At 48.3% G+C, this 26,077-nt stretch overlaps 1 protein-coding gene across 1 annotated transcript in view; it reads right to left on the bottom strand.

Annotated features, from left to right (window-relative positions):
• Positions 1–26,077, bottom strand: part of LOC309448938 (acid-sensing ion channel 2) — a 394,345-nt gene that overhangs the window by 23,719 nt on the left and 344,549 nt on the right. The window contains exon 2 of the mRNA XM_082070818.1: positions 21,015–21,165. Coding sequence (XP_081926944.1) covers positions 21,015–21,165 — 151 coding nt within the window. The remainder of the gene's footprint in view (positions 1–21,014; positions 21,166–26,077) is intronic.

Raw genomic sequence — 26,077 nt, 5'->3', positions numbered from 1 at the left:
TCTTGTCTTCCTCGTGGAGGAAGGCTCCCCAGGAGCAGCGAGGTACCGCGGCAGCACAGAAGTGCCCGGAAGATGCTGCGAGACGTCGTATCGCCATAGAAACGATGCGCATCAAAGCGCTCCCACACCTTATCCCCCGGGAGCGTTGGCGTCCCCGGTGCCGAGCACCCGAGTTGCTGTGGGTGTGTGACACTGCATGGCCGTGTCCCCATCCCCACCAACCCAGAGACCTCCCGCGCCCCCCCCGTTGAGCTGAGCATCACCCGGGACCCGGCTGCGTGTCCCCAGATCACCCACCAGGGTCTGTGCCCGCAGCTCATCACACCAGCAGCTCAACAGATGTGCCCTGTGGTCCTGGACTCGGGGAAGTCAACTGTGGCTTCAACCACACGATATCTCTGCAGAAATCTTAAATAAACCCATAACATCCACACTTTTCCTAGACAAAAAATGTATAGATTAAGAAACCACCCTAAATTGCCATGGAAACACAACTATAAGAAAGCACGATGGCGAGAAAATGTGGAATTATAAAGAAACCAGTTTAACGCCAGCAAAACCAGTTTCACTCCCCTATGCATGCTCTCACTTCTGCACAAGCGTCGTGTTTTGCTTCAGTTAAAGTTGCTTGGTAACAGGATGAAGTGAAGCTGAAATAAGAGTATTCGCAACAGGGTTTGGGGAGGTTTGATCGCATCCGTTTGACAGGTGACCGCGCTGACGCAACTTTCCTCAATAAAATCCAGTCACTTGGAATTTGTCTATTTTCCTGTTGTGGGCTGTGTTTTGGCTGCTGTTTTGGGAGCAATCAGGGACTAGGAATTTCCCCATGGATGAAGATGAGATTTTCCACCACTGGCTCTGGAAGCTGCTGTGATAAATCCCACATGTCCTGCTGGGATGTGGTGGGAGTGAGAGTCCCAGCCTGGCTGCATTTAACAGGGAACAATTAAATGCACAGAACCCACCAGGTGAGAGGGGCCAGGGGGAGTGAGGAGCCCATTGTAGTCTTGTCCACCTGGTCAAGATTTGGAGGGGTCATGAGTGTGTGGTAGGGCCAGTGTTGGCCCAAAGGAATGGGGATAAGTTGATCATAGAATCATTTTAGTTGGAAGAGACCCTGAAGATCATCAAGTCCAACCGTTAACCCAACACTGTCACTAAACCACGTCTCTAAAAACCTCAGCTATCCATCTTTTAATCCCACCCAGGGATGGTGACTCAACCACTTGATGCTGGAGAAGACAAAGATGTCCCCAAAGAAACCAAGGGCTCCTGTTGAGGACAGGGGACAACCTACCTGCTTTCCAGGAGGTGTATGTGGCATTCAGGGTGGAGGCGATAGGATGGGAAGTCCTACAATCTACAGGTTCTAGTCCTCTCTAGAGGCCTGATGGATACCACCAGCCCTTTATCCTCTTAACATGGAATCGTAGAATTATTTTGGTTGGAAGAGACTCCCAAGATCATCGAGTCCAACGGTTCAACCACCCCTGGCACTGCCCCATGTTCCTGAGAACCTCATGTCCGTCTGTCCAACCCTCCAGGGATGGTGACTCAACCCTCAGCCTTGTCCCCTTTCTGCTGGGAGCCCAAAAGGCAGGACAACACCTCCGGGGTCACTCCCCTGTGCAACCAAGGATGCACTCCAACATGATCTCCTTGCCTGGAGGACTCACGCTCCACCTCGTGGATGCTGCAGTGACATCCCTGGGGTCCCTCACTGCTGTCAGCACCAAAACAAGCTCCAGATAAGCCCTGTGCCCAGCTCTGAACACTGAAAATCTATTTTCAAGCTTCTCCTGTCACCGAAGAAGGAAGATAGGCAGCTCCAGAGTGATTCATCCCATCCCTGGGAGATGTCTACAGCAGGATGAGTCACACCCAAGGTGTTGCAACGTCCCTCCACAGAGCCAAGGCAACTCCTTCATCTCCATAAGCAGCTACGATAGGATCACATAAGCACAACCGAGCCCCGATGGGAAATCCAGGCGTTCCCTTTTCAAAGCCAAGGAACTGATTAAAGGTAACCAGCTTCTCTCTCTACAAATCCTTCCCCGTAGCTACGAAATCAAACCTTGCTGCTTCAAAGCGCTGCTTTGGGACTTCATGTTCTCCTGGTCCTGTCGAATAATCAGCGCTGGGATGAAACTGGGAGAAAAGAATCGCCTGGTGGACGATCTCCTGTCTTGTGAAGGTGGGAAGTGATCTGAGAGCCCCCAAAACCTCACCCAGGAGCTGGACAACTCAGGTTAGATGTGGCTCCAGCACATCCGTGACCATCTCAAGGCTACTGGAGGCTTTGTTGGTGATGGAGTGTGGATGAAGAGCAGCACAGAAGCACCGTGTGACAAATTCCACTGTAGCAAGTCATCGGGCACTTTGCGTGTGAGGTTAAAACAAACTCAAAAGCCCTGCACCTGAAAGACCCACCAGCATGAAAGGCCACCAGCTTGTGCTAAAGGCAAGAGAGGCAGTGGTATTAGCTACAGAGGTAAATCAATCCTTCCTCCTTGTCTCTTGGGATACACTTGATGTATTTCAGAGGGGTTTATTTTCCCCTTTTTGATTTTTTTTAGTGAAAAAATACTTTGAAAAACCCCATCTCCTTGTATCTGAAAGGCGCAGACAGCCCGGCTCTCGGGGCTGCAACGGGAGCACGGATGGTCCTTCCCCTCGACTGCCTTGCAAAGGGGACGGGAGCACCGCTGTCACCGATTGTCACCGTGAAATGATACCTCTTGTTTGATGTTTCTCTTTGCTTTAGCTAGAGACAATGGTGAGAAGGGATTTGCACAAAGGGAAGAAGAGAGGGAAGGGGAAAAAGAAGAGGGCAGGGCAGGGCAGGGCAGGGCAGGGCAGGGCAGGGCAGGGCAGGGCAGAGAAGAGAGAAGAGAAGAAAGAAGAGAAGAGAGAGAAGAGAAGAGAAGAGAAGAGAAGAGAAGAGAAGAGAAGAGAAGAGAAGAGAAGAGAAGAGAAGAGAAGAGAAGAGAAGAGAAGAGAAGAGAAGAGAAGAGAAGAGAAGAGAAAGAAAGAAGAGAGAGAAGAGAAGAGAAGAGAAGAGAAGAAGAGAAGAGAAGAGAAGAGAAGAGAAGAGAAGAGAAGAGAAGAGAAGAGAAGAGAAGAGAAGAGAAGAGGGCAGGGCAGAGAAGAGAAGAGAAGAGAAGAGAAGAGAAGAGAAGAGAAAGAAAAGAGAGAGAAGAGAAGAGAAGAGAAGAGAAGAGAAGAGAAGAGAAGAGAAGAGAAGAGAAGAGAAGAGAAGAGAAGAGAAGGTAAGAGGAAGAGAAGAGAAAGAAGAAGAAGACGAAGAAGAAGAGGAGAGAAGAACCTTTTGCTCCTAGAGCCTGCAAGAGGAACACTGAGATCTGGGAATGGCAGGAGATGGGCCTGGGGTCCTTCTCTCTCTTCCCATGGCCCAAAGGCTGGAAAAGCAGCAGTGAAGCCTCCGCTGTACAATCCCAAGGGATGGGGACACAGGGCTGATGCTTTTACCTGACACCACTGGGACTGAATCACTGTGAGATTCCTACAGTGTACACTGGGGTAAGATATACATGGGCCATAAACCCCAAAAGAAAAGCGAACACTCCAGGATATTAGGCAACAACTACACTTAGCTGGCACCCAAAGCTTTCCTACCAGCAATTAATTACTTAATCCCCCATATATAATTTATTTGGGTATCTTCTACTTAATTACCCATCACGGTGCCAGAAGAGGCAGGAGACAGGACACAATCGAGCTCCTTTGCTACAAAAGGCAAACCCGGAGGTTTCTGCCCGCTCACTCCATCCCAAGCTCCCTGTAAAGCGCAGCCGCGATTCATTACTCACCAAGTAACAGAAGGTGTTATAACAAACTACATTAAGCATATCCCCTATTTTTAGTTAAGCATATTGCATTTGCATACTAAATCTGAGAGGCCATATGTCTCAACGTATATTATTAAAAAGCTTCTTACATAATACACGGGGCTGGCGAAACCGGCAGGTCTCCAGCAAGCCAAGCCCAGAGCTGTTAAAGCGGTTTTGTTGGACGGCAAGGAGCCAATAAATGAATATTTCAGCTCCTTGCTTCTCTCCTATTAAGCTTAAGCTTTAATCATTAAAGTGGGGGAACAAGTGTCTCGTAACCTGCTTTACTGGCAGGGTCGCATCAGGGCAGGGAGGTTTGTTCCTACCAGGTTATGCTGCTTATATGTTCGCTTCTTGGTGGGAGAGGAAAATAAATTCAGCATCCTTTGGGAATCATGAGAAGGGCAGGATGGCCAAAAAATCAGAGGGGTGGTCAGAGCCAGCTCGGTATCTTCCCCATCCCTGGGAGCTGCTGCCAGAAATACAGAGCAAGGAAGGGACAAATGTTCCCTCTGGAGGGAGAATATTCCCCGTATGCAGAGCTGGGGGTGCCGGCACCCCCGGGCCACCCATCTGCCGGCTTTAGCTTCGGCAAGCTGCTGCCACCGCAGGGACGCAACACCAAAATCCCCCCAAAACCCAAATCAAAATAAGGACGGACACATTTTAAAGGCGCAGGAGCAGCTCCTGAACAGCCCTCCCCCCCCAGGAACCTCGCCGCTTCCCCAGAACGTCTTGAAATATTAAACAGTGAAGGAGCTGCTGCTAATTTTGGCTGGTAGCGGAGCCAGAGGGAAGCAGATTTCCCAGCGCCCAGGTTGGGTTCCAGCTCTGCAGCTGCCCCTCTGGGGCACATGGATGGACGGGGGGGGACCGGGACACCTTGCAGGATGAGGCCAGGGGTCCAGCCAGCTTTTGGCACCGATGAGAGGGAGATGTCACCTCCATGTACTTGGGAAAGGAGTCAGGAGGATGTGGTTTCTCAAACGGGAGGACCAAAGAGACGTCAGGAGATTGGCCCACGTGAAGCCCTTCTGCATCCTGACACCTCTCTGGGAATGTGGGCAGGCACGACAGTCCCAAAATGAGACAGAAAAAGAATAATAAATAGGGAAATTGGGCTGGATCACCACCCCAAGATGATGGGTCACCACCCCAAGATGATGGGTCACCATCCCAAGCTGGGGACCCATCACCACGGCCACTATAACCTGCAGTCAGAGCCTCCGTGGTCCAAGGACCAAGCAGGTCATCAGATGGAGCCGTGGAAGCTCCAGCTCCTCCGTGTGATCTCTGCTTCATTTTCCAGCCCGGATGATGCTGTCAAGCTCGCACCGTTCCAGCACCAGCAAATAACCAGGATTTGCTCCCGCTGGGTGTTTTTCCTGCAAGGACAAGACTGCCTTCTTGAGCCAAGTTCGTGCCTCCCCACCACCTGCTTTTCTCACTCCAATGAGTAATAATCTCTTAAACAATATTTGTTTTCTCCAGGCCATATTGAAGCACAGGGGTCCCCAGAGCCCAGCTCCAGAGCTGGTCCCATTTGCTTTTGCATCCTTGCGGAGAAAAGCAATTTCTCTCCAAACGCAAAGCCAGGCTGGGCGGGAAAGCTTTGCAAGTAGAGCGCAATTAAATAAAATCACTGCCATTACAAGGACGAGAGGTTTGAAGCATTTCGAGAAACCTTGACTCCGTGCCCTGCCTGAATTGCACTGACAGCTGTGGTTATGTCTATTTAATTTTCATTGCTTATAAATGTCAGTATTTTGAGCGATGTAATTTCAAAGCACTTTGGTGAACTCGGCGACTAAGTAAACACTTAATTTAATGGAAAAGGATGCGCCTCGGACGTGGGTTATGATTACAGAAGAGCTAGACTAGCAGAGGAGGGGGAAAAACCCAAGTATTTTAGTTAAATTGGTGAGGGAAATGCTTCTGCTTATGCATTCGTTTGAGACTTCAAAGCATCGTCCAGTAAGGACCAAGGAAGACCTGAAATCAATAGGTGATTTTGCTGGGTACTCCAACCCCTTGCTCTACTTGGGGATACAAGGGTATAAGTCTTGGTCTCGCATCCAAAGCAAAGCTTCAACAACTGGGATGGAGGATATTTGAGAGAAATTTAGGGTTTTCCACACATTTCCACAAGAAGTTTCAGTTCTTCCATGTTTCCTTAGAAAATTCCCCACGTTGTAATTTTTTTACCCCTAGCAGCCAAATGGATTTTAAACCTTAAGAGAAGAAAAACTAAAGAGTCTGCAGGCTGGGGTAATGGGGGATTTTGTATTGTCTACTTATTAGCTTATTCATAATAGCTTATTTTATAGTGATTTTTCAGGGTGAGGGTTACCAAAGCGGGTGGCTGCAGGAGGTGATGGTCCCATAGGTCCCTTCAATCTCAGCTTCCCACTCACCGACCATCTAAGGCGCCTTCATCGCTCCCATCATCACGCACCAAAACGTAACCCTTTTTTGCACCAGGAAAGCATTTTCCTTCTCTATATATTTCCTTTGCATCGCTGCTTCCTCGCAGCCTCTCCACCTCCCTCCCTTTTCTCCCCAAAAGTCCCCGGTGTCCCCCCATAGCCCTTTCTCCTCCTGCTGTCCCCCCCAGCGCCGCATATGGAAGATGCTATATATAACAATATTTGCATTGTGTTGTAGCGTGCTGCCCACGGTAAGGCCGGCGGGGCACAGACACATCTCATATGGCAGCAGGCAGTCTAATATCTTCCTCTGATAAAAATAACCCGTCAAAATTCCATCTAGCAGGGCCCGCAGAGCTGCAATGAATTTTGCCGGAGGGGGAGAAGAAAGAGAAAAAGAAATCAATCAGTGCTAACCTGGAGGTTTAAGCAGAAAACGGCGTTGCTGATACTGGAGGTTGCTTCTGAGTTTTTGCAAGGCACGAGAGACAGGGCAGGTGAAATACAGCGATGGGATGGAGCACAGCGCAGAGCTGGACCCCGGTGAGATTTCGGGGAGATGAGGTGGCCCAGGGCAGTGGTGGAGTCACCATCCCTGGAGGGTTGGACAGATGAGGTTCTCAGGGATATGGGGTAGTGTTGGGGTGGATTATGGTTGGACTCGATGTTCTTGACAGGCTTTTCCAACCTAAAAGATTCCATGATTTTGCAAGAGGGACAAAGCACAGGGAGCACTTGGCTCCTCATGTTTTGGCCGTCTTAGAGTTGGCCATCAAGTCTCAGATGGGCACCAGGGTGCCATGGGAGGGATGGGTGGTTATCCACCCCAGCTTCTGCAGGCTGCTTGACTTTTCTAGATGAAAAACCTCTTCTCAATGGGGAATGGAGGGTGGAATGGCTCTACTCCAGCTTTTGGAGCTCGGTTGCCCCATTCACCACCCAAACCCACCTCCTCAAGTGGCAACACCCAGAAAGAAATGATGCTTGCAAGAATCTCAGTGGAGAAACCTCAGCTGAAATACCACAGAATCATTTTGGTTGGAAGAGACCCTCAGGACCATCGAGTCCAACCATAACCTCAACTCCAGCTCTACCCCATGTCCCTGAAAACCTCATGTCCGTCTGTCCAGCCCTCCAGGGATGGTGACTCCAGCACTGCCCTGGGCAGCCTGTTCCAATGCCCCACAGCCCTTCGGGGAAGAAATTGTTCCCAGATCCAACCTCAACCTCCCCTGGCGCAACTTGAGGCCGTTTCCTCTGCTCCTGGCGCTTGTTCCTGGGGAGCAGAGCCCGACCCCCCTGGCTCCAAGCTCCTTTCAGGCAGTTCAGAGATCAGAAGGTTTCCCCTCAACCTCCTGTTCTCCATCATCAATTCTGGTCACCAGAGCTGATGGATGGAGACGGGGAAAGGAAAACACCAAAGCTGCCGGGATGGGAAGAGGAGCGCGAAACCCGGCGTTTGGGAGGAGGCCAACACAGCTTGGGTTGTGTATCGTCTGGCGAGACGAAGGCTATGAATCCTCTATAAATACACCAAAGGCAAACAGCAGACGGGAGCAGAGCGTTTCCACCAACAGGAAAATATTGGTAAAAAAAAAATATATATATAAAAAAAATTTAAAAATCCAAACTAGGATAAGCTGACGATGAATAAGTTTAATCTGGAAATCAAAAGGTCTGGAGGCAATAATAGAGGGCAATGGAGAAAGTGTATTGGTAGCACGGACAGGTTAAATATCACAGTGTGGCACTGGACATGATCATTTGTCCTTTGAGGAGACACGTTGCCCTTTCAAACCCCAAGGGGGTTTTGGCTGCAAAGGCTCGTGAACAGCCCCATGACTCATTTCCAGGCCGCAGGGTTCGTGGTGCAAGGCTGAGGTTCCCCATGCTCCTGGGGGGCACTCAGGAAAGCAGAACCATTGAGGAGCCCACCAGGGTGATGGAGATGCAACAGCTGCCTCCTGCATCTCCGCACTCCGACCTGGCCCCAGGGACCAGCATTGCTATGTTTCACGCACATAACTCCGACCACAATGAAAGATTTTGCCTCTGGAAACCTCAATTCTCACCCTGGCACAATTCAATACTAACTAATATCACAATAATAACGCTTAATTATTGCTTATATTATTGAAATATTTATGGAAGCCCATGCAACATTATACAAAGAACCCCACGAGGCCACTACTACCATTATGGAAATAAACATCGGCACTGAAGGGCATCACAACAAGACACTAAAGACAAATTGCTCCTGGAATGGAGTATAACAAACTGCTGCGTAATGTTAAAATGTGTCAATTTTTCCCTTGGGAACACGCTCGGATAAGAGCTTGGGGCGTGAGAAATGCATCTCAATCAGCGCATCACTGAAATGAACAGGATTTGTTGTCGTTTTCCCCCCAGAATGAGCCGACATCCCTTGTGATGTGGCTGCACAGAACTGGTGGAAAATGGGTTTCTTGCCTGAAAGTGAGTACTCGAAAATAATGTCCCTGCAAGCGCTGATGGTGTCTTGTCCTGGACCAAAGGAGACCAGATCACACAAGAAGGTGGAGCTGGCTCAGAGCCCTTTTTTTACAGGCTCCTGCATGAATTCTTTGCTGTCTTTGGCCTTTCCCCATAAAGAGAAGGACTTTGGTCTTTGGCCGGCACATTCTGGGATGCACACAGGGCTGTTTAATAGCGGAAACCTCCTTCACTTTCCGGCTATTTTGCTTTTCTCATGCTGATCTTCCACTGGAAAAAGGAGACATATACATATATATATATACATACACATATATACATATATATTTAAGAAAAAGCAAAGGCAAGCGCTTCCCTTCTCCGCTGTTCACGCTCGCCAAAATATTTGAGTAACGACGTCGCGTAGTATAATTTGTCACTCGGCCAAACCCCGCAGATGGCATTTCCCTCTCTTAATCTTTCGGAGCTCCTCCTTAAATAGTAGTAGTGGAAGTAATAACCACAACAAAACTATTAAAATCGATAAACAAACCACAGGCGCCGTCCCCTCTCCTGAAGCTCCCCAGTTTCGTGGGGCATTTGGTAGCAAAATGCACATCGGCGGTGGCAGCATCACAAAAATAAGCCTAGAAAGCCCCAAAATGCTTGGGTTTCTGCTCAGATAGTGGTGGGTCTGCTCTAAACCAGCTTGTTTTTTATTGCCATGTGGCTTTGCAATGTCACTATGGTGTCACCGTCATCCAGCTGTGTCAACAGTCATGACCTGGCACGCCCCACCATGCCAAAAAATGAGAAAGTGTTAGAGATGTGGCTTGAAGAAGCAGAAGATGCCCAGGTGCCAGCAGCACGGGTCACCAGTAGCGTCACCCAGATGTCACCCCACTCATGTCACTGTCCTCACGGGTGCCAAGTGACCTGTATCAACAGCTGGGGCTGGAAGAGCCCTGGTGAGGCCACCAAACCCACAGCATCACAGCAGCTCCAGCCTCCTCCGATGGACCATCATCTAACCCATCCCTAAAGCCTCCAGTGAAGATGGGATTCCTTGACCCATTACAGGCACAACGGACAAGAGGAGAAGACATCTTTCCAGGATGTCCTACCTAAGTCCTAAGTCCACCCACCCACCACGGCTTGTCCTTCCCTTACCTGAAGACTTACGAAGCGCTTCCCCTTCGTCCTCTCTAAACCAGACAGTGTCGACTCCTTCTCCAACCATCTCAAGAGAAGACCCCACGTGGCAGCAGATGCCACCACCGTATCATTGCAATGGCCGGAGCTCCGGCAGCATGGACACAGCACAGCGGATACAGACCTTGCACCACTAAACCTTTTATTTTCTTTTCCATCTTTCCTCCACACATCCGACCCGCACAGATCCAGTAAATCCAGCGGCAGAAACGCGCAGCTCGCTGAGAGAGGAGCTTTGACTCTTCCCTGCCCTCCTTGTAACCTCCAGAAAAGCTGAATAATTAATCGCAACTCTTGTATTTTTCCCCTCTGCTCTTCTGTTCTGCTCAGACAGTCTTTACCTGCTCTCCAGCCATCCAGAAACGCACTCTAGATGCTCTTTGCCATCTGTGATTCCTTCGAGCACTTTGTATTACTGCAACGAGACGCGGTACAACCACCGGCAGCTGTGCTCCTCGACACAGACACTCGACAAGGACTGCTGGCTATTTTGTCTTGTAAACAAGCAAGGAGAGAGCCACAACTGAAAGGACAATGACAATTTGGTGATGCTGCCTGATCATGACATGAGATGAGGAAAGGAGCGGACACCAAAGGTGCAGCAAACCCTCACGGGACGTTCCTACACGGTGCGTGGGCACTGGGGCTCCTCCGTTTCTTTCACAAATTCACACATATCTCAGGAAAGATGCTTTTTGCCCCTGAGGGTGGTGAGAGCCTGGCCCAGGTTGGCCAGAGAGGTGGTGGCTGAAGCATCCCTGGAGACATCCCAGGCCAGGCTGGACGGGGCTCTGAGCAACCTGAGCTGCTGAAGATGTCCCTGCTTGTGGATGAGCTGGGAAGGGCCCTTAAACCCAAACTACTCCATGATTCTGTGATACATTTTATTTGCTCCGTATCTCAGCAAAGAAAGATGATTTGCTCCTTCAGAGCTGGCCTAAGCAGTGATGTTTTTAAGAGTAACTGAGGGAGCTGGGGCTCTGGAGCTGGACAAGAGGAGACTGAGGGGGGACTCATTCCTGGGGATCAATATGGAAAGGGGCAGTGTCAGCAGGATGGAGCCAGGCTCTTCTGGTGACAACCAGTGACAGGACAAGGGGCAATGGGTGCAAACTGGAACACAAAAGGTTCCACTTAAATATGAGAAGCAACTTGTTCCTGGTGAGGGTGGCAGAGCCTGGCCCAGGCTGCCCAGGGGGGTTGTGGAGTCTCCTTCTCTGCAGACATTCCAACCCGCCTGGACACCTTCCTGTGTAACCTCATCTGGGTGTTCCTGCTCCATGGGGGGATTGCACTGGATGAGCTTTCCAGGGCCCTTCCAACCCCTGACATTCTGGGATTCTGTGAAACTCTCGCTGCTCAGCACAAGTGAAACAGTTCCAGAGCATCTACAATAGCAGGAAACCCTTCCACCGTCACTTCAGTACGGGTGCTACAGCAATTTGCCTTACGAAGCACCAGGGAGGTCTCAAATGTCAACCGGAGCCTGTGTCGCTACAGGCTGGATGAAGCTGAAGCAAAATGATGATCCTTGCACTAAAGAGATTAATACAATTAAATTTAATTAGCACTTACAAAAGACTTTTATCTTCAAAGCGCTTTCTAGCCACCAAATCCCCTGATGCCTCCATGAGATTGATTAATGTGTGCAGAGCTTTTCAGCTTCCAGGAGAGAAACAAAGACACTTGGGGAAGGGTCAGGACTGGAGAGAGGTAATGACCTGCATTATCCCAATGTAAAAATGGTGCATCCAGACAGCACCCTAAAAGAATCTCCGGAGTCACCAATATCTCACTTCCCAGCGCCCAGCAGCAATAAACCCCCAGATGTTTGCCAGCTGCCCGGGTACCAGCCAATAGCCACAATGTCACCATGATGGGTGTTTTCTCATGTCTCCTCGCTGCCCCACAGATCTGCGCTATTTCAAACATCTCAGCTACAGACATTTCACTTTACGCACCAGCCACAAAGACTCGAATGAAAGCTGCAGCGTGAAATGTATATTTAATTTTAACGCCGCACGGCATTGCTTTGCAACATGCATCCCTTGATTTTAAGTGCCTTATCTCCGCTTTACCAGATTTCCCAAAGCCAGCTTCTAGTTTTTATTCCTTTAGTTTTGCCTTAAATGAACATTTCCTGACTTGGGGGCTTTTAAGAAAAGCTTTTGAAGCATCTACATCCCTGAAAGGATTTTCTCATTAAGTCATTGATATGTATTTACAGTTAAACAACTTTATGTGACTGGGGATGTCTGGCTGTGCCTGCTAATACCAGTCCTAGAGAGGATAAACCCTTGTTGTCGCGGCAGCTCACGCACAGGAATAGGAGCAGCTTTGCCAGTCATGTCTTAACTGCTCCGCACATATTATATACGTATAAATAGGGGACTTGGTGCTGGGGAAGGAGGAGAAACCCAAAAACTTAAAGACTGGCTACAAATGAACATTTTCCCCTATTTATTATTAAAAACAACCGACCAGTTGACTCTAATACCAACTCGAAATCAACCCCATCATCAAATCTTTTCATTGCACAAGGTGTGTTGGATGGCCAACGTCAATCCTTGGGGCAACCCCAGGCAATATCTTGGGTGCATGGAAACAGCAGCACTGCAAAAGAGAAATAACAGCTTTTTCAAGACCTTTGTTGTCTCTTTCCAGCTCCACGATAACATCGAGAGGCCCCAAGGAACAATTCACCACAACCGGGAGTATATCAGTTATGTGACAACGTTAATGACACGGCCCAGACACAAAAACCCAAGTAACCTTTGAGTTGCCACTCTTCACTCTTATTGATGAGTGTGCTCGGCCAAACATCATTAATTTTTAGTGGCAGCCTAATTTTGTGGATGCTCTGGTTGTCAGGGGGGCTGGTGGAAGGTGGAAATAACATTGACCTTTTCTCCCCGGGAAACATGGCTAATTGAACGAATTCTTGCTCTCATTAGGAAAAGGTCCAAGACGCAGCACATTTTACACCTCCCTTTAGGTGACACCAACCAGCCTCCTAAAGGTCAACCTGCCTTTGATGAGTTGATCCAAGAGCAGTTTCCTCTTGCAAAAAAGCAACAAATTCTTCTGGCCCAAACCCCTCAGTGCTCTTTATGCTTAAGGCCAATGCTGCTTTAGAGGTACCATTTATCTCTTTGGACATTTAAGTCTTTGGGAGGATAAGTCAACCCTGTATCGTTGGGGTGTTTTTCTATTGCTTTGGCTAATTATTGCTGCCTGGTAATGCCAAACCTTTGCATCGTTTCAAATAAAGGAGCGTTCTCCCTTTGCAGCACCCACCGCGGTTCGGCAGAAGTGTTGAGTTACAATTTAAATAGCTTTTATTTAGCAAGAGGAGATTCATGCACGGGAAGCCGTACTTCATTTTGCAGAAAGGGACGTAAGCGGCGGGGATAATTTGACTCTCTATGGACGAGTTTGGTGCCACACAACTAATTACTGTTCTAGTTCAATCTTCATCGCTTTCCGGGCTCTCAGTGCAGTGTAAATAAAGTACTGCTGGCCCAGAGGTGTCTGTGCAGGACAATGATCACCAGTCGGCCTCGCAGTGTTATAAAGAGCTGATACACGAGGCTCACCCGTGGTGATGGGGACATCAGGTTTATGGCTTCGTGGCTGCCTTGACTTACTTGGATTTTGATTTTGTGCCTTTCTGGGGCTCTATGCTCTTGCATAAAGGGTCAGCCAAGATTCATTCTTCCCTTTGCTCTGGTTTTCTGGGAGACAAGGTGTTGGGTGGGAGAGGAGCGGGGGGGGATGTCCATCTCTGCTGCCACAGCATGACATGACCAAATAAAAGCTTAGCTTAATAAAAGCTTAGCTGAAGGTAATCTAGTTGAAGACGGCCCTGCTCATCGCAGGAGCTCGGACTAAATGACCTTTAAAGGTCCCTTCCAACCCAAACTATTTATGAATCTGTGATTCTGTGATTCTAATTAGGAGGGAAAGTTGTTAATTGAGGATCTCGGGCTGCATTAACCCAAGTGCCCTGGTTAAATGCCAAGCAAAGCCGTTCCCCTCCGGCTCCCCAAGTCCCCGCTGCGCTTTCCAGCTGAATTCAGTATCATTTTCTCCATCTTCAACCATCATGTATTCTTACTGTGGATGTTAAAAGCCTTTTTGGTCTTTCCTCCTTCCAGAGGGAGCAGCATTTCATCTGCCTGTGCTCTTACACGGACACACACAGCTTGTTAATCAGCTGGTGAAAACACTTTGGGCTGAAAGGAGCTGGAGAACACAAGTTAGTTTTACACACACCTCGCCTTTCCCATTTTCTTCCCTTTTTTAATTTTAATTGACAAATGAAATTGAGAACCAAGCCTTCCACGGCAAACAGGAGTTTCGGCTGCAAAGAAGCCGCCCCAAGGCAGCCATGGCTGCTCGCAACATCCCCGTAATGGAAAACAAATTGCAAAAGCTCCGAGAAGCCCTGGAGTCAGCACTACACAAGGACTTTTAGGAGGTGTATTCCTGTTTTAAAACGTGCTCAGGGTTTTGCATGCAGGCGTGCAGGGGGTATCCCTGTAACCCACCATCCTACCATGAGGCGCCCCTGCTGCCACCCATCACTTCTTCCACTCCCAGGTCATTTCCTCCTGATTTTATATTTAAAGATGAGTTTTATATTAATTATCATTATTCCACTTGGAACTCCACAAGCTGCGAATGACGCAGATGCACAACCCAGCGCTTTTTTCTCCTTTTTCCCCCAAACTCCATAGTTAAAACCAGCAGCCCAGGCTGCCTCCTCCTACCACTTGAATTCGCGTCTCTTGAAAGCAAAAAAGGAGGCCTGGATTTATGAAGAAGCGCCACTAATCACATTAGTATGCAGAAGGAAATGACAGGGAGTGCTTTGTGCCTCTCCACAGCTGGCAAATCCAAAGCTCCAGGGTTTGGGCTTATTAATGCGCCGTGCACAGAGGCTGCACAGCTGGAGAGCGAGCGGCTTTGGGTTCCCATCTCAGCATCAAGGAGACGCTGCTTAAATCTGGTTCGCCTGGCGTGAAATCCTAGAGGGCAGGAAAAAACAACCCCTAAAATAAATAAATCAAAGAAACCATGGAAACGCTCTCAAATTGTGCCCGGATCAGTAAACTTCTGCAAGACGCATTTTCAGGGTTGGCAGCGTTGGCCTCCAGCCACGCTCTGGGGTCACCCTCGTTCCATCCGAGTCTGCTCCACAGCGGGTTCCCGAAGTTATCAGGAGTTTTGTGAGCAATGAGGAGGAATGGCTCTGCCTTGAGCCAAAAGCATCACCGTGGTGCTGGTTGCAAGGAGTGAATGTGGATGATTTGTGCTACAAATCCCTTTGAACTGGATGTCTGGAGCATCCCAAGCTTTGGGGAGGTCCTAGAGATGCTCCGTAACAAACTCCAAAAACACAAGCAGTAGATTCCTCAACACAGCCCTGATAACTTATAACCAGAAAAAAGCCACCAAAAACACGTTGTCTATAATATGATCTACCCCAAGCTGTGCACAATGCAAGGATTGTGCTGGTGTGATGCCTCAGGGCACATTGAGCTGGTCCCCAGGGGGATGCAGCTGGGGAAGGGTTGGCTGAGCGATGCTGCTCATCGTGGATGGTACCACCATCCCTTCTTAATCTTTAGAGACCCTTCTTAACCTTTAGAAGGACCTAAAAGTCCTTTCCCAGAACTGCCGGCAGCTACAAACCAACCCCAGCCAACAGCACCAGGGCTCGCGTGACGACCCCGGTTCACAATTAAAGCCGCGCTAATGCGATTTCTCGAAATTCAATTTGGAAATGGAAAGAGATCAGCAGAATTAAGGCGGCTTTAATGAGGAAGAAAAGCAACGGCATGGAAATTCAATGCCACCAAAACCACCTGCACCTCTGGTTAATTTGGATTAATGCTGCAGACGTGGCTCGGCTGCCCCTGCGGTGATGCCCGGAGGGACCATGAGCATCCAGCACCTCGAGACCGGTCCCTCAGCTCCCACCACACACCATCAGTTTATCCTTCTCCCAAACCACCACCCCATGGCGTTGGGCTCCAACAGATCGATTCTTTTTTCCCCTGCATCCACCATTTGATGGCCGGGGTTGGTACCCACTGCTTGGTCACCATGAGAAAAAGCCCAACTGGGAGGCAATAAATACACTTCAATCCAAACGGGGTTGGGTGTGAAGGAAACAGGCTTGAGATCTTCCTCTGCATGATCGAGACCAAAAGTCTTGCTCATAGCCCATGTTTTTTATCAAGTTAAATAATACCAGCCCATAAACTACGTGACAGTCTCCTAAGCGGATTGAAGCCTCAAGCTTCATAGATTTCATGCTGCTTCTTAGTGCAATTTTACAGCGCGTTTCTCATTCAACCCCCCCCTTTTATTTTTAATTCAGTGTGTTGCTTGATTAATTGGTATGAAATGTTCATCTTTATCCAGCAACTTCTGAAACACAAACCCACAACTCCCCGATTGTATTTCTTATTTACAGCCCCGCAGCCTGAGTGATTTCCAATTTACTGCGCTGCTATATTAGGTCAATATATAATACCTTGGGCCACTCCAGAAAGATTAACCACAAGCGCATTCCCTTTCCATTCAAATAGTCACCGCTATAAATTACGAGTCTCTTCTCCTATATTTAATTGCATTCCTGCCACTTTCCCTATCAAGTGCAATAAAACAAACCCCCTCCGCATCCTCCGTCTTGTGAGACGAAGGAACCGCAGGATTTGGGAGACTCGGTGCCATATGTACGACTGGCTGCAGCTTCCACCTCCGCTACTCCAGACTCTGGTTTGCTGTTTCCCCTTCGGTTACTGGAAAAGAGGGTTTTTTCCCATTGGTTTAAATTATTTGCATGTTGCATTTTGCCCCCATGCGGGTCTTTTTGCGCCATAATTCCCACCTGGAGTATTTAAGTCATTCTTCAAAGCACCAAGGTGATGAGAAGACTTCAGCCGCAAATTATCTTCCTATTCTTTTTCACGTCTAGTAAGAATAAAACGCTAGAAAATATACATTCTGCAAGTGCAAAATTCAAAAGCTGGAGATTTCCAGCTCGTTTTCTTCTTATCTTTTATTTTTCCACGCAGCTCCTGATTTTGACAGTCCTGACACAATATTTTTGCACGCCAAAAGCTGGCGAGGCTGCCTGGTGCCACGACATCCCGACACAGTCAAAATACCCCGTTCTTTGCACTTGAAAATCAAGACTGAAGCAGTCTGTGTGCGCTCGCTATTCCAAAATTAGACTGCACATGAATTTAACAGCTTCAAATAATGGGCTTGCATATGCAGACGCTCAAGCTAAAGGTATATTTTTCCATTACCAGCAACTTGTTAGACAAGATATTCCAGCTTCCCGAGATATTAAAGGATAGTCAGAAAAGGTCTTTTTAGAATGACAATAAGCTTCATTTTGTTTGTTGAGTTAGTAACAATTAAATGGCTTTTTGTATGACAAAGCATATGCCAATGTGACATGGTGGCAGCAGCTCCTGGAGCAGCCCTACCCCAAGCTACGAACCAATGTTTTCCTTCTTTGCTTCCTATTTGAATTGCAAAGAACAGGTTTAAAAAGGAAGCTGAGATCCCGAGGCACTCAGCCAGCAGCAAAATGAGGATTTTTGAGTCTGCGCGCCAACTATTTCCATGCGGGGCTGCGAAGGAGAACGCGGTTTTATGGCATCTCCAAATCCGCAAAGCAGCGATGGGACTAAATACAGAATGAGGTGCCACCGTTTGAACTTGGCGTGGATAAAATTCAGCTCTGTGGCCAACAGAACCCTGTGCCAACCAGGGTCTGAAGGACCCGGGTGCAGGAGGAAGGTCCTATGGGTTGTCCTGGCTATGGTTGGGATGGAGAGACAGTGAACTTGGGCTTGGAGGGCTCTCTGGGTGGCTGTTTTCTATAGGATGGACTCTTCCAAGAAGCACGAGCCAAGGCCACCACAACGGGGCAGTGAAATGCATGATTTTACCATGGGAAGGTCTCTCTGTGACGATGGAGGGTGGTCCATCTTCAGCATCTGTGAAGCCCTAATGGGGTTGCGAACACCATGTCTGAGACAATAGTGGGGAAGAGCTCCAGATATCTCTTGGAAAACTTGGATTAACGTTGGACAACCAGCTGGGAAAGGAAATGGTTTGAGCAGCCCCTTTTGAGGGATGCTGCAGAAGTTGGAAACTGGAGAAAGAAAAGGTCAAGTAACTCAACCACACAAAAACAATCACCTAAGGTCAACTAAAAGAGCAGCTAAAAGGCTACTGGAAAATGGAGCAGCAAAATCAGTCAGTAGAAGTGTCTGAAGAGCTAAAGGTAAAGAGTGAATGGTTATAATGGAGATATTATCTCACTGTGAAGAAGAAAACTCAACTCAAATCCTTCCATCCTGGAGGTACCGCCATGGCTGGACCTCCTACACGTGGCTTTGACACCGCAACATGAAGACCCTGCCTTGTGTCCTCTCCACGCCGAGGGCTGATGTTCATCACCACGAGCTGCGCGCCCTCGTCGGAGAGCCAAGTTTGTGCAGCCGAGGAGTTTTAATTCCAAACGCATTTACATTATTATGCAAATATTTGGAGATGATCAACTCTTCCACTTACCTAGTAAGAGCTAAGCGTTTCCATGGGAACAGCAACTATTAACCACTACAGTTAATGTTTTTATTCTGGTAGTGTCCAGAGAGCTCAATGAAGATTGAAGACAACTCACACAAGGTGCTGAACAAATGGGGAGGATGAAAAAGTCGCTTGTTGAAAGGCAAAGATTAATGTTTTATGAGCTTCTAAGTCAAGCACCAGTTCTACACGGACCTGTAAGAACATGGCCAATGAGTCCAGGAGCTTTTCCTACACCATTTAACCAAATCAAGACCCTACTTATATAGTTTTGCCTTGAATCCTACAGCATTTCCCAGTCAGATGGAGTACTTAATAACTATCCCAGCACAATCCAGCCACATAACATCAATCTGGTTTTGGGACACAAGAATCCCTCCCTATGCCTCTAATCTTTAGCGGAGTATAAATTTAAGTTAAATTTGCATCGCCGTGATAGAAAAGCACAGCTCTAACGACAGCACGTTTCTGGATGGCTGCCTCCTAGGGATTCTCCATAATGCAGTTCCAAAGAGCGAGCCGAAAGCAAGGACGGTGTGACACAAGCTCTGTGGCTCCATGGGGAACCCCACAGCGGCCCAAAACCCAATGAGGTTGAACACATAGAGCTTGTGGTGTGGTTGCCCAAGCCTGATTTACCTCCAAGCCATCAACGTGGTGGTTTCCTTCCCCCAGGGCAATCCGTGAGTGATAAAGCATCAGCAGAAGATGCGCTTCATCTTCCCGCTCTGTACTGCGAACCTGTTTTGCCTTTTAGAAGGACAAGGCTTCAAACAAACGCAACAAGTCAGAAATGATTATTTCACATCCCCGTCTACTCCCCCTCACCTGGGTCAGATCAGGCTGACTCTGAGTACAAGATATAAACGGGAAGGCAAAGCTCTCGCTATAAAAGCCTGTGCAATTTTAAATGATTGATGGGCCCGTGGGAATCTGTTTAAATTGCAAGAATCAAACACCACACAAATAAATGTTAAGTTTTGAATGAATGCAACCAACTCTCCTCTTCGCTATCGAGCAGAAGTTTGAAAGGTGCTGGAAGGGGCTCATTTGCACAGGATGATGGAGCGATGGCGACACACAAGCTGAAGTGATATTTGCTCCTCGCCCTTTCCTGATCCCCCAAATAAACACAATCTCGTCCTGAAAAACTCCCACCGCAACGCTCTGCCTCGCAACCACCAGACAAACACCGAGACTGGCAATTCTTCCAACCTTTTTTTCAAATGTTATGTTTCAAATGTCAACATGGGCTCAATGAAAACTGCAGCCACCGCTGCTGATAAGGCTTGCTGTAAACGGGTGGCTTTGGTGGCACATGTCACTCCCCACACTGTCCCCTGCCCATGCCACCCCTCTTGCAGATTCCAGACCCTACCCACCACTAATTTCTTATTAAAGAAATCAGCACCAGCGTTGGCAGCAAATGCCACCGTGCTGGCTCGGTTGGGATGACGGGAGCTGCTAAGCTGCCCTTGCAGGAGGCAACGATTCCATGTCCACCCCGAGTGCTGCCACCCCAACCCAAGGGACATTTCCACGTCCACCCCGAGTGCTGCCATCCCCAACCCAAGGAACATTTCCACATCCACCCCAAGTGCTGCCATCCCCAACCCAAGGGACATTTCCACGTCCACCCCATGTGCTCCATAACAACCCAAGGGACATTTCCATGTCCACCCCGAGTGCTGCCATCCCAACCCAACGGACATTTCCACGTCCACCCCATGTGCTCCATAACAACCCAAGGGACATTTCCATGTCCACCCCGAGAGCTGCCATCCCCAACCCAGAGGACATTTCCACGTCCACCCCATGTGCTCCATAACAACCCAAGGGACATTTCCACATCCACTCCAAGTGCTGCCATCCCAACCCAAGGGACCCGCGAGACACTGCAGTACGCTGGCTCTTCAGAAGCTGCCCAACCCAGTTGGGTTCATCAGGGGACAGACGCCATCCATCCCAAATGTTTCCAGTGCAATGAGCCCTTGGTCCACCCAGGCAGCACTAACCCATGCAAAGACAACAATTAATGCAACGAATGTCCCCAAATTTCAAGGAGAAGGAAAACAGAAGACAGTAGTTGGAGGTCCACCTTGAACTGTGGCCTCCCAGAAATGCCTTTCTATGGAAGAGGGATGTGCTGGAGCATCTGAAGGAGACACCACACCTCTTGTCACCCACCCATGCCCACCACAGGACAGGTGATGATGCTCCTGTTTGGTGTCCCGATCATTGGCACCCAGATACCCAAGTCCAGCACCCAGTGATGAGATGAACCATGGACACGCTGGTCCCAGCCGGCAAAACCAACTCATTTCTGTACAGACTGGGCTCTTCTTGCTTTCAAGAGCTATTCGGTTTAGATGTTGGTTGGGGAGGATGGGATGGTCTCTCCAAAGAAATCACCAGTATGTGCATGTTTGCAGGAAGAAAAAGAAGGTCTTACCTGTTTCTCCCCATATTGGCAAATATTCATCCTGCTGTATGTCCAGCATGATTTCCAGTCCATTGCCTGTCCCACCCTTAACCGTGGTAAGAAGAGGCCGCCCTTCTTCTCCTGAGTTAAACATGTAGCATTTCCCATATTTTGTAAACACCTGCGAGGAGAGAAGAGAGCAATAATATAATATTTCCCATATAATCGATGCCTCTTCCCACCCGAACGCCGGCAGAGGGATGAGAAACAGCCACGCGCCGCAGCTCGAAGGGAAATGTCTGCAGATAAATCTAAACCGGTTTAAACATTTAGTGTATTGTGTTCTCCTTACAGAAAATAAAAGATGGAAGAGAGGAAGGGAAAGCTGTTTTAGAGCAGCAGCTCGCCAGTCATATCGTGTTAAGTCTTAGAGAAACACGTGTACAAAAATGTACCAAAATATATTGCAAATCCTCGGTTTTGTGCAAGGCGCCTCAGTCCAATGTTGCTCATGGCTGCAGATCTAGAGGTGGGCTCATCCCTGCAATCCATGCTCATCCACCTGCTGAACATCACACCACGTAGGCACAGCTCATGTCCACCGCGTTCCACCCAAAGGGAGCAATGGGAACGACACCCGTGCTCTCCCGACACAAAATAATGCAACATCTCATTCACTCCTCATTCTGCTGCTACTTGGCAAATAATAAGAGTTAAAAACACTTGGGCAAATGAGGAAAGGTTTCATCCATTGCTTTTGCTCTTTCTTTTGTCTCATTTTGGTCTGTCTCTTGGAAGAAACTCTGCACAAAGCCCAGGTGGGGGCTGCCAGGCCACCAGCAGCTCTGCAACGTGGGGTGGGCATGGGTTTCCAAGTGGGATGGATATGGGTTTCCAAGTGGGGTGGTGAGGTTGACATGAGTTTCCAAGTGAGGTGGACATGGGTTTCCAAGTGAGGTGGACATAGGCTCCCACACTGGGTGGACATGGGTTCCCATGTTGGGTGGACATGGGTTCTGACACGGGGTGGTGAGGTTGACATGGGTTTCTAAGTGAGGCGGACATGGGTTTCCAAGTGAGGTGGACATGGGTTCCCACGCTGGGTGGCCATGGGTTCCCACGCTGGGTGGAGAGGTTGACAGGGGTTTCCAAGTGAGGTGGACATGGGTTCCCATGTTGGGTGGCCATGGGTTCCCACACTGGGTGGTGAAGTTGACATAGGTTTCCAAGTGAGGTGGACATGGTTCCCACAGTGGGTGGACATGGGTTCCCATGTTGGGTGGACATGGGTTCTGACATGGGGTGGTGAGGCTGACATGGGTTTCTAAGTGAGGCAGACATGGGCTTCCAAGTGGGGTGGCTCTTGGTGGGGCAGCAGAGATGTGACATCTTTGATTGCAGTGGCATTGATGAGTCCTGTGCTCAGCCTTCCCCCAAACTGGGAGAACATACGGAAAACCAAAAGATTAAAACACAGTAAGTCCTTCCTATGCCTTTCACTGACAGAACAAGGGACATGCAGATGTGCAGAACTTCTACCTATATGAAAACAGGATGAAATGGCTGGGAGACATTTAGAAATCCCCCAATTTTTGCACGTGGTGACTCTTGACAAGCACCAGCGTGAAACATGGCGTGTCAGTCATCTTCAAGTCACTCTGCTGGTTCACAGCTCCAGAAAGTCCAGGTTTTGCAATCAGTAAGCAACCAGTAATTAATATTCAGAGCGAACGGAGCCCAACACCAACTGCTGGCTGCAGTCCCGTCAGAAATCACAAGTTGCAAACGCAGTTGCTGAGATCATACGACCCCAAGATGATTCATAACACTAAACAGAAGCTGGAGTCATCAGCAATTTATTCCCCTCAAATATTGACATATGCCTTATAATCACAGCATCGGGGAAGCAGGTGAAAAAAGAGACATGTGAAATCATATCCAAGTTTAAAAAACTCCAACGGGAGCAAAAAAGGATGGAGAAAATATGAAGCATTTGCAGGAAAAAAAAAGCCCTTTAAAAAGAGATTTTATATCTGAGAGAAAATCCCATTTTAATACTTGACTGACCTATTAAACCATTCAAGCTGGAACGATAAGCTGAACAACAGAAAGCCTGTGTTAGCAGCAAGTGCCCGTAGATGGGTTTTCCCAGATAGGCTTTGATGGCAGAAGTCAAAAATATCTAATTAGGATCGTTTAAAATACAGCAAGAAGAAAACTTGCATTAGTGAAAACCACAGGAAAACACGCAAACTCTATCGAGAGCTATAGCGCAACGTAAATGCTGAGTGAGGATTTAGATGCTGATGTACCCGGTGCAGACTTTAGCCAAATAAATCTGGGCAATTTTATGGGGAGTTTTATATGGTCGTTTGTAGCTGTAAAAGCGTAAAACCTCCAGTCAGGGCAAGTTTATCCAATGAACAAGAGCTAAAGTGACGGGGGCCCGAACGGTTGGTTACTGGCCATGGCCAAGAGCCCATCAGCCATGACCTCGGGAGATGTTTCCCTTGCCCAACAGAAGATGAAAACCCGTTCAGTGACACCCGTGTTGACGCAGGGATGGAAGAAACGCAACTGCTTCCACCCCAACATCTGCTCCTGAGCCACGGTGAGGCCAGGGGAGGATCTGAGACACGGCTTAAATCCAGCTGCTGCTGCCATCACCTGCATCGCTCCGAGGACACCGCAAAGAAACATTTCCAAGGAAGAATGGTGACCTTATTCTGCTCTTTAGGTCCACCAGCAAGGACGGATCCTCAGTAAGGCTCTTGGTGTGTATCCACCTTTCATCTCTGCAAATCAGGCGGTTACTTACGGCTGCGTATAATCAAATACCACACCAGAGCCATGACTCTGATATGAGTCCTGACGCTTGTCCTAACAAGGAATAAGGCACCTTTCCAGCAAACAGCATGAAAGGTTTGGGGTAGGACCACCACCAGGCGTAGTTGCTAATCTAAGAACTGGTGCTCAAGAGAGGAGCAGCAAGGGATACAACAGCAAACAGCACGGACCAGGAGAACACCTACAGAGCCAAACAGCTGGAGAAGAACCCAACGCTAGATGTAATTTAGGGCTTTTTATTCCTTTGGACCAGCTGCAAGCCCAGTTCTAAGTGTTGGGTGCCCATTTGGGTTGAAGCACATCTTCCCACTAAGTTCCACCCACAAATTGAGTCCAAGTGCTCCAAGACAGCTCCTCAATGCAAACTCAAAGCAAAGCACGTGGGGACAGTTGGGAGATTCGCTCCCAAAGCCAACTCCTGATCCAACGAAACTCCATGTAGATGCCTCCACTGTGGTTCTGAGCCGGCTGCATGTTGCTCAGCTCCGGCAACCCTCGCCGGGAGGGCACCACCAGGGCTAGAACCCAAGGCTGCAAGAACAGAGAACTGAAAAATCAAAGAGAATAAAGTGAGGAAGAAATGAGAGCCTTTCCCTGAGTCACGAGCAGCATTAATGCTCAACAGCAACTGGAGATGCCCTCAGGCCATGTTCTGTTAGGCCTAGTCCTGCTCCCGCGCAGAAGGGAGCCAGAAATACAGCAAACAGACAAATAAGACAAAGGAAGAAGGAAAGGAAGAAGGAAAGGAAGGGAAGAAAGTCACCCTGCTCGCTGAAGCTATAGATGTCCCTAGAAGCCATGGACAACCATGGGTACATCTCTTGAGCCCCTCAACCTCAAGGTCTTCCATCTTTCCCTATAAAAGACTATTTAAAAATACGCTGCCAAGCTCAAAAATCCATATGCATTCATTTCAACGCACATTAAAACGGGTTGTGCTGCTCCTCACCTTCGCTATGAATGATTATTTGGGAAAAGATAACTTTTCTTTCATGGGATCCTCTTGGTTTCAGGCTCTTTTGGGCTCCCTGATAACAGGGCCGGATTCCGAGCGCTATCAGATCATCGGGATAAAAGGATAGAGCTGTTTGGAAAGGGCAAGCTCGGTCTATACTGACTGCAGCCGTACACCTGAGACAGTAAACACGAGGCAAAGCAGAATGATTTAACCTCAGTTTGTCTTCAGGGAAAACAGCACTCCTTGCTGTTCGTAATGTTTTAACCCGCAATGAAAAGAAGGTTCAGCGCAAGCCCGAAACAAAAATACAAACATGTACCTTGAGAATAGTCTATAAAACCACCAATTTTTCCTCTTTGATGGATCAGTTGTTACTTTGACAGCTCCTCTGAACAATTCCCATTTAAGTACAAAGGGTAAACATGTTCAAAAATCTGTGAAACAGCATTTGAGCAACACGACGAGTCCTTTAGTGTGTAAAGGGAAGAACGTGCTTGCTGGGAAATTAAAAAGCAGAGGGTGGGTATCTCAAACACACTCCACATATAAATCAGGAAACACTACCATTAAAAGCTTTGAGACACCAATGTATACGGTGCATGCCAAACCAGACTGATATTCAAAATGCAAGCAAGCCTGACTGGAGTAATGGAGAAAAAGGCATTTCACAGCTTATAACTGGCATACCCAGGACAGGCATATCTGCTGATAAACTATCCTTTCAATACACAGCAAAATGATGGTAAAAGCAAATAATTTGAAGACTGTAAATTAGCTTTCTAAAGCCTGGCAAAGACGCAGGCTAGAGCTCACGAACAAGGCAGGGTATTAGTTGTCAGATTAAGGCGCTAACCATTAAAAATAAGAGCAAATTCGCATCCTTCACAATAATTTTCTCCACAGTTGCGGTACACAAAGGTTCAGAGACGTGTATTCTATCAAGCCTCATCCAACAGCATCATGGACAACAAAGAAGAAAGGAAAATAAAGGGACTTTGCAAACAGGTCCAGGAGAAGGGGAACAAAAAGCACTAAGGGAGAACAGAGATGGGTTTGGGCAGCACTGCTCATGAGATGATGGGAAAAAGATCCTGTCTAGGAGCAAAGAAGAGCTTATTTCTGAGTTTTTGGCAGAGTGATAGGCTCCCATAGCTCCCAGGTCTCCCACGGCACCGGCGGAGCCGCCGGTGGCACTGAACAATGTCACTATTTCAGTCGAGGGGCGAGGACAGCACGGTCCAGTTGGCCCCGCGCAGGCGCATCAGGGCGGTTCATTTGTTCACAAGGA

Source organism: Streptopelia decaocto, assembly GCF_964273445.1.
Source record: "Streptopelia decaocto genome assembly, chromosome: 22".
NCBI lineage: Eukaryota > Metazoa > Chordata > Aves > Columbiformes > Columbidae > Streptopelia > Streptopelia decaocto.
This window is presented reverse-complemented; position numbering and strand designations above follow the sequence as displayed.